The sequence below is a fragment of the Sorex fumeus genome, unplaced genomic scaffold, assembly GCF_029834395.1.
Source record: "Sorex fumeus unplaced genomic scaffold, SorFum_2.1 ptg000128l, whole genome shotgun sequence".
In the NCBI taxonomy this organism is placed as follows: Eukaryota; Metazoa; Chordata; class Mammalia; order Eulipotyphla; family Soricidae; genus Sorex; species Sorex fumeus.
The window spans coordinates 25,095,731-25,105,126 of NW_026606185.1; the positions used below are offsets into that span (position 1 = coordinate 25,095,731).

The window sequence follows — 9,396 nt, forward strand, 5'->3', positions numbered from 1 at the left end:
GGAGATTCTAGTAACCAAGCAGAGGGGGCATGCACAAATCTGTATTCTGAAGAAATGCCGGCAGATAGAAATTCACTTACTTCCTGTACTGCACCGGGGGCTTGGAAGTGATAAAAGGTCTCAGCAGGGTCTGTCCTCGACTCTCCCAGCACCAGACCGTCGGGTAGTACGTTTCTGTCACCACTGGGCAGTGATGCTGAAGGAAGCGGCTGAAACTCTCACCCCCGGTCACCAGCTGGGGCTTCTGTAGCGGAGTAAGGGGTGGGAAAGGCGCTTTGAGTGAAGAATCCAGACTAGTGCAAAGTGTCTGCGGACAGTACGCCACACGGTAGCGCGGACTCGGTCCCCTGCGCGCCACCTCCCCACCCCCGGAGATGACATCCCCTGGAACCCTGACGCGAGCAATTCAGGAGCACAACGAGCTTTAGAAGGCGGCTTATTGCAAGCCTCGAGAGAGAGAGGAAAAGGAGAGTTGTGATGAGGGAGTCCTTGGCAGAAGTGCTACCCGCACCGTCGAGCAAAGAGCGCGGCCGCGCTGGCCAGCGGGCAGTGACAGGTTGGCGCCGCGGGCACAGAGGTCGGCGGGTCTGCGCCGCCGGCCTGAGCCCCGGCGGGAGGCCAGGCGCGCTCAAAGGGCGTCCATCGGATGCGGGGGAAAGGGCCAAGCCCCGGGTGCGGCCAGCCCGCCCGGTGCCCGCCGCGGTCACCCGCCTCTGCCTCCGGCTCGGCGCGCTGCAGTCGCTCCCGGCAGAGCCCCCGCGCCACCCCCCGCGCCGCGCTCACCTTGGCGATGCTACTCAGGTAGTAGCAGGCGTACGCCACGCTGAAGCCCAGGATCAGGGACAGCCCCACGCCCGAGCCGAAGAAGCCAACGCGCACTTGGTGCTCCAGGTACAGGGAGAGCTCCCGGGACAGCATCCGCAGGTCCATGGCCAAGCGCTGCATGGCCCCGGGGGCGCGACGCTCGCGTCCTGCGGCAGGCGGCCGGCCCCGGCGAGCGGCACCGCGCGCAGCCCCAGGCCCGCGGCTCTACCGGCCCGCGGACCCCGCTCCCGGCGCCGATCCTGCGCGAGCGAGCGCGGCTTCCGCCGACGGGTGCGGCCGAGCGGCCCCGGGAGGCGTAGCCCGGCCCCCCGGACGCCCCCGGCTCCGCCCCGCCTTCTCCGGAGCCGCCCCTGCCGCCAGCCACTCCGGAACGTTCCAGAGGCGCGGTTCCCGGGCACGCCACCCCGCGGGCGCTCCAGCAGCTCGCGACCTGCTCGCGCGCAACCTAGGTGAACCCCCAGAGTGGAGAGGGCGCGGGCAACGACTGCCCAGAAGGAAATGGGCCTTGCGGGGCGCGTCTAGGTCTCGGGGCTCGCCGCCGCCGCGTGACCTTGAGTGATTGCCGCCAGCTACGGGTCTCCGTTTATGCTTCCCGTAAATTTGGGGTTTCTCGTACCCGGGAAGTATGCTCTGCTCTCAGGGCTTTGGGGAGTTAAAGATATCTTAGGAAAATGCAGTACGTCCTTACCTACTGAAAGGATCCCACGTTCTGGAAGTTCTGTTGCTCCACTAGACTGTCCACAGTGAAAACATTTTAGAAACATTCAATAGTCTGGATATTCCTACTTGACTTTAATATCCCTGTAAACCTTTTTAGTTGCTAAATATGCCCTAAATGAGAAGCAGTTGCCGAAATAAACGATTCAAGAGCGGGAACTGGGATTCAAAACATTTTAAAGCCTGTTTGTGGTTTTTGATGCTTTGAATTTAGACAGATGGTATGTACCTAATGTAACAGACAAGAAACCTAAGCTGATTTGTAGCAGCATATACTTAAAGGTATCGAAAGGGTTAGGTTTAGGAATCTTTTACTATGAACTCACAACACCAAGAGTTACAAGGGAAGGCCAGACTTCAAATGGCAAAAATTGTAAAGGGCAAGCCCTAGAGGGGGCCTGAAGAGATGGTGCAAGGAGTAAGGCATTTGCCTTGCACGTGGTCAGCCTGGGTTTAATCCCCAGCACTGCATATGGTTCCCTAAACACAAAGCCAGGAGTAAGCCCTGAGCACTTCCCTGTGTGCCCCAAATCCACTCCCCTCCCCCTACACACACACACACACACACACACACACACACACACACTTTCTTATAAGATTACAAAGGATTATGGAATAGGAGAGCTTGAGGCAATTGCACTGCATGCTGCCAACCCAAATCATCCTGGCACACATATGGTTCCCCATATGGAGCAAAGGACTATTCCTTGGGCATGGCCCAAATCACCCCAAACCACCCTCCCCCTGCCCCTTGGATTGCACTGATACAAATTAGAATTAGAATAAATCAGTTACCTGGGGCCTGAGTGATACTACAGCAGGTTTGATCCAGAAAATCCCATACAGTCCCCTGAGTACCACCAGGAGTGATTCCTCAGTGCAGAGCCAGGAGTAACCCCTGAGCATTGCTGGGTGTGGCCCCAGAACCCACCAAAAAAAAAAAAAAAAAAAAAAAAGGAGAGGGAGAAGGAGAAGGAGAAGGAGAAGAATTCAGTTACCTTCACTGTTGCTGCCTTATATTTAATCATTTTTATTTTGGGGGTCATATGCAGCTGTATTCAAGACTTCTGACCACATACTCAGGGATCACTCCTGGAAGGGCTTGGGGGACTGTCTATGGTGTTGGGAATCACACCTGAATCAGCCTTGTGCAAGGCAAGCACCCTACACTGCATTATGTCACCAGCCCCTATATATATATATATATATATATATATATATTTGCTTTTTGGGTCACACCGGGCGATGCACAGGGGTTACTCCTGGCTCTGCACTTAGGAGTTACTTCTGGTGGTGCTCAGGGGACCATATGGGATGCTGGGAATCGAACCCGGGTCGGCCGCGTGCAAGGCAAACGCCCTACCCGCTGTGCTATCTCTCCAGCCCCATCCAGCCCCTATTTTTTATTAATTAATTTGTTTTTTGTTTTGGGGTACATACCTGGCTGTGCTCAGGACTTACTGCTGCCTCTGCACTCAGGAATTACTCCTGGCGATGCTTGGGGGACCATATAGGATTCTGGGGATCAAGCCCTGATCAACCATCTCCAAGGCAAGCGCCTACCCACTGTACAATCTTTCCAACCTCTTAAAATCTATGGAATAATAATTTCTACTTTATATAGTTGTTGGAATGATTAAATAAAATATTGTATGTGTGGGTCCAGAGTGATAGTACAGTAGGTAGTGGTTTTTTGCACGTGGCTAACACATGTTCTATCCATGCAACCCATATAGTCTTCTGAGCACCACCAAGAGTTATTCCTCAGCTGAGCAAGGAGTAACTCCTGAGTACCACCAAGTGTGGCCCCCAAACAAAACAAAACAAAACAGAAACATTGTACTGCTAATTTCTTCTGAGCTTAAATCATTGGCTTTTATATCTATGTATAATAAATGCACATGCTAGTTGCCAAATTTGGCAATCCACAGGTACCATCCTCATTAATGCTTGCACCTTCCTCCTTGCCCTGCTCACCAATCAATACATGTATATTTCATCTTGCTTAAGATTAAAATGGGGGGGGGCTGGAGCAATAGCACAGCGGGTAGAGCATTTGCCTTGCACGCAGCCAACCCGGATTCGATTCCCAGCAGCCCATATGGTCTCCTGAGCAGCGCCAGGAGTAATTCCTGAGTGCAGAGCCAGGAGTAACCCTTGTGCATCGCCAGGTGTGACACCCTCCCCCCAAAAAAAAGCAAAAAAAAAAAAGATTAAAATGGGACAGAGAGATAGCACAACAGATTGGAGTGCAATGCTTTGCAAGCAGGCCTGGGTTCAATACCCAGTGCCACATATAGACTCCCCAGCTCTGTCAGTGGTGACCTCTGAGCATTGGATTGGGAGTAACCACTGAACGCTGCCTGTGTGGTCCCTCAACGAAAAGACTACAATGAAATATTTAAAATTAAGATACTTCATAACCATCTTGTGTATAGAAAATGTGCTAGGTGCTTAAGTGATTGTAGGGTGGGTAGGGTTCTTTCCTTGTACAAAGTCAACCTGATTTTGATCCCCAGCACTTCATTTGATCCCTAAGCCCAGCAGGAGTAATTCCTGAGCTCAGAGGCAAGAGTAACTCCTGGGTACCTGTGGAGAAAGAAAGAATAAGGGAGGGGGGGAAGAAAGGAAGGAAGGAAGGAAGGAAGGAATTAAAAAAATAACTAATTTAGAAAAAGTATTTACTCTTAAAGTCTCAGCTACTTGTCTGTAAATAGGATTGTTGACTAAATTTTCTTTAAATTTTTTTTCTTCTTGTTGGAAGAACATTCACAACCTTTCTCAATATAAGAAATATTAGGGGCTGGAGCAATAGCACAGCGGGTAGAGCGTTTGCCTTGCACGCAGCAAACCTAGGTTCGATCCCCAGCATCCCATATGGTCCCCTGAGCACCGCCAAGAGTAATTCCTGAGTGCATGAACCAGGAGTAACTCCTGTGCATTGCCGGGTATGACCCAAAAAAAGCAAAAAAAAAAAAATAATATTATTTGCAGTTTATCTTATTTATATGTTTTTGCTTTAGGGGCCATACCTGGCGATGCTCAGGGGTTATTTTTGTCTCTGCACTCAGAAATTACTCCTGGCAGTGCATACAGGACCATCTGGGGTACCAGGGATTTAACCCAGTTTGGCTGCATGCAAAGCAAGTGCCCTATTGGCTGGGCTGTACTATCTCTCCAGCCCCGATCTGCAGTTTAGATGAAGAAGTGAAAGCTTTGTGTAACCTCTTCTCCTTGAGTGCAGGTAGGAACTATGACTTTCTTTACCTGTTAGAAAATAGCACAATGTTTCATTGTTTACATTCTGTTTTGTAACTTGCATTTTTACCTGCCTTCAGGATAGAATCAGCCATATAGGACTTGTGAATAGCCTTAAGCTGACAACCAGGGGAAAAAAAAGGGCCTTCAGTTCTACAACTACAAAGAACTCCACTTAACAACTTGAATGAGTCTGGAAGCAGATTCTTCCTCAATTAAACCTCTCTCCCCAGTTAAAACTCAGACTGGCCAACTGCTAGCCTGGTGATACACTGAACAGAGGATTACAACCAATTAGTTCCTGGACCCTGACCCATGGAAACTAATAACAAGCATGCAATGTTAGACCAGAGAGACAGATCAATGGGCTGAGCACATTGCATGAAGCTGACTCAGGTTTGATGATTACTTGAATCCAAAAGGTCCCCTGAGCACAACCAAGAGAGAACCCTGCACGCTGCAATGCAGAGGAGGTTGGGGGTATAGCCCCGAGATCCTCCAGGTATAGCCTTGAATATGAAAAAGGAAATTACAGCTCCCAGGTCCCAGACAGCAGAGCTGCTAGATCGTGTTTCTGGCATCAGGAGGCAGGCAACAAGGGTTGTACTCGGGACCTGAGACTTGCAAGGCATGAATGAGTTCTATGCCACTGAGCTATTCCTCCCAGCCCTATAGGGCATTTCAAAAAAGTTAAAGATTTTTGGCTTTTTGATCAATATTCAAAATTAGAAACCTATTGAGAAACTTTTATTTCTTTATACTTCTCTTGGTTTTTTTTTTTTTTGCAATTGTTATATTTGTTACTGCTTAAGCAATAAAAATTTGTTATTTAGGAAAAAATGCTAAGTGAATTTAACTTTTCTTGTGTGTTGGTACTGGAACTCAACCCCAGGATTTCACACATGCAAGCAAATGCTCTACCACTAAACCACATCTTGACTTACAAAATTAACTTACAGAGGTAAATCATATGACAGGAGCATATAGTGGATACTATGAATAAACAAAACATTCTAAGATGTAATGGAAGACAAGGTTTTTTTTTCCCTTTATTTTATTTTATTTTTTTTTTACAGTTGTAGATTTACAATTTTTTGTGCTTTGGTTTCAATTATACAATGATCAGATACCCATCCCTCCACCAGTGCCCATTTTCCACCACCATGGATAATATCCCTCCCACCCCCATCCCCCCATCCCCCCTGTCTCTGTGGCAGGGCAATGTCCTGTGTTCTCTCTCTCCTTTTGGGTGTTGTGGTCTGCAAAAGAGGCATTGAGTGGCAAACATGTTCAGTCCATAGTCTACTTTCGACATGCATCTCCCCTCCTGAGAGGATCCTCCAAACATCCTTTATTTGGTGCTCCCTTCTCTATCTGAACTGCCCTTTCCTCTAGGATACCCGGCTGGCCTGTAAGTTATGGAGTAATCCTCCTGGTGCTGATCTCAGCTATTCTTGGGTATTAATCTCATACTTTGTTACTTTATATCCCCCAGATGAATGCAATCTTTCTATGTCTATCCCTCTCTTTCTGACTCATTTCACTTAGCATGATACTTTCCATATTGTACCACTTGTATGTAAATTTCATGACTTCATCTTTTCTAACAGCTACATAGTACTCCATTGTGTAGATGTACCAAAGTTTCTTTAACCAGTCATCTGTTCTTGGGCATTCAGGTTTCTATGGAAGACAAGTTTTAAATAGAAATACAGTTTCACAAGTCTGTGTAATGAAAATCATAACAAAATAAAAATAAAATTAACAGGTGATTTTTGTTGAGAGACACAAAATCTGTTCTGTTTAGTTTTTCTTTAATTTTTTTTTTTTGCTTTTTGGGGGTCACACCTGGCGATGCACAGGAGTTACTCCTGGCTCTGCACTCAGGAGTTACTCCTGGTGGTGCTCAGGGGACCATATGGGATGCTGGGAATCGAACCTGGGTCGGCCGCGTGCATGGCAAACGCCCTACCTGCTGTGCTATTGCTCCAGCCCCTTCTTTAATTTTTAAATAAAGAAAAAATCATTTTATAATAGGACATAAAAAGTAAGTAAAGTAAAGTAAAGGCCCTCCCGTTGATCATCGATTTGCTCGAGCGGGCCCAGTAACGTCTCCATTGGAGACTTTGTTGTTACTGTGTCTGGCATATCGAATACGTCATGGGGAGCTTGCCAGGCTTTGCCGTGCAGGCGAGATACTCTCGGTAGCTTGCCGGGCTCTCCGAGAGGGGCGGAGGAATCGAACTCGGGTCGGCCATGTTGGCTGCGTGCAAGGCAAACGCCCTACCCGCTGTGCTATCGCTCCAGCCCAATATTATTATTCCCCCCGTGAATAGGACATAGTTCATGATTTTTCTTGGTATGGGGGACCCTCAGCTGTGCCCAGGGCTTGCTCCTAGCTCTGTTCTCAGGGGACCATATGTGGTGCTAGGGATAGAACCCGGGTTGGCCATGTACAAAGCAAGTGTCCTACCCACTGTCTATTCCTCTAGCTCCTAATCCATGGTCTTAACATCCTCAGGTCTGTGAAAAATCAACAAAAGATTAGGGGGATGGCAGAATAATTTTCCAGAGAGATGATTCAAGAACTGGATTGCATGTGGGAGCCCCAGGGCTTCTACATGGTCCCCTTAAGTACAGCAGGGAGCAATACCTGAACACTGAGACAGGACTAGTCCCCCCGGCACAGATGAGTGTAACCTGAAAATAAAAAGAAGCAAAAACCAGGATAATTTATGCTTACGGAAAATGTCAACTAGAAATCACAATACAGGGACCAAAGCAAAAATAGGGTGTTTGCCTTGCACAGGGCCAACCTGGGTTTGATCCCTGACACCCTAAATGGTCCGCTGATCCTGCCAGGAGTAATTTCTGAGTATAGAACCAGAAATAATCCCTAAGCACTGCTGGGTGTGGCTCAAAAACAAATATAAAATAAAAAATAAAATAAAAAGTTAATAGGAAAAAAATTAGGGGGCCAGCGAGATAGCACAGGAGATAAAATGATTGTCTTGCATCCAGCTGACCCTAGTTCAATTCCTGGCACCACATGTGGTCCCCAAGTGCCACCAAGGGTCACTCTTACACAGATCTAGGAATAACCTCAACACACCACTAGGTGTGGCCCAAAGAACGTAGTGGTGGGGCTGGAGCCATAGCACAGTGGGTAAGGAGTTTGCCTTGCACACGGCTGACCCAGGTTTGATTCCCAGCATCCCATATGGTCCCCTGAACCCCGCCAGTGGTAATTCCTGAGTGCAGAGCCAGGAGTAACCCCTGTGTGTGAGTATGACCTGGGTATGACCCCCCAAAAAAAGTAGGGGTACCCAAAGGAAAAAAAAAGAAAAAAATTAGGCTAACTTTAATTAAACAAAATACTGTAATTCTTTATAAAGAATTGTTTTTGAAATTACTGGTGTTATCAAATTGTTTCTTAGTAAATATGTGACCTTAAACTCTTCAGTTTTAATACTTATTGCACTAATGATAGACCTAAACTTAGTGCTAACAATCTCTAACACTATTAAATTCCAACCGTAGCACTACCAATCTGATTTCCAAAAGATTGATTTATTTTTGGACCACACCAGCGGTGCTCAGGACTTACTCCTGGCTCTGTGCTCAACGATAACTTCTGGCAGGACTCAGCGGATCATGTAGGGTGCCAAGGGTCAGATCCAGGATAGCCACATGCAAGGCAAGTCCTACTGCTATACTAGCACGCTGGCCCCAGATTGATTTATTTGGCTGAACATAGTCAACTATTAACTGAGGCCAGAGATTTAAGTAAAAAAAAAAAAAAGAGTAAAATAAGCTAGGGATTCAAGTAACAGGCATAATGTTGATTTAGGGGGCTGGGGAGATACCTTCAAAAGCCAGGAGTGGAAGCCTGGTGTACGGAGACCCCAAGTTTGATTTCTGGATCACATGATCCCCCAAGCACTACCAGACTTTCCCCAGTAGCCTTTAGTACTGCAGAGACCCCAGCAACACCCAGCTGAGTATGTGGGGAGGAAGCCTTAGGCCCCCGAAGCACTTTCCACCCCACCCAACAAAAAAACATTGCATTAGAGGAAAGCGCATGTGAAACCCTATGGAGACTAAGGAGAGGAGTTATTTGAACATGTTCATGGTCTTTATTTTGTTTTGTTGTTCTTTGTCTTGGTGCCACAACTAGCTGTGCTCAGGGCTTACCCCTGACTCTGCACTCAGGGATTACTAGGGCTCGGGGGACCGTATAGGGTTCCGGGAATCGAACCCAGTTTGTGCATGTCAAGGCAAGCTCCTCACCTGCTGTACTAACTCTCTGGTCTGCAAAGTGAACATTTTGAAGGCTTAAGAAGCCATCAAAGGGGCAGATAAGTTTGTGTTGCCCAACTCCCACCTCTAACTTACACTATTTGAACCTATCATTAAAGTCTTGAGGAAAAATCTACAAAAAGCTTCCCTCAAGGTTAATTTGTGTTTATTAGATTCGGGGCATGACAGCGAGGTAGTATCCATAATAGGGAGATAAATCAACCCTGCTTCCTCCAAGGTAACTGGGGTCATTGGGGAATATCTTCCTGAGCATACTAACTCAACTGGAGAAACAGA

At 47.5% G+C, this 9,396-nt stretch overlaps 1 protein-coding gene across 1 annotated transcript in view; it reads right to left on the minus strand.

Moving 5' to 3' along the window:
* The window catches only part of ABHD3 (abhydrolase domain containing 3, phospholipase), a 50,704-nt gene extending 49,532 nt beyond the window's left edge, over nt 1-1,172 (minus strand). The window contains exons 1-2 of the mRNA XM_056138225.1: nt 784-1,172; nt 81-244 (exon numbers count right to left, since the gene is read on the minus strand). Of these exons, the coding sequence (XP_055994200.1) occupies nt 81-244; nt 784-945 (326 nt within the window). The 5' untranslated portion in view covers nt 946-1,172. The remainder of the gene's footprint in view (nt 1-80; nt 245-783) is intronic.
* Nucleotides 1,173-9,396: the final 8,224 nt, after the last annotated feature.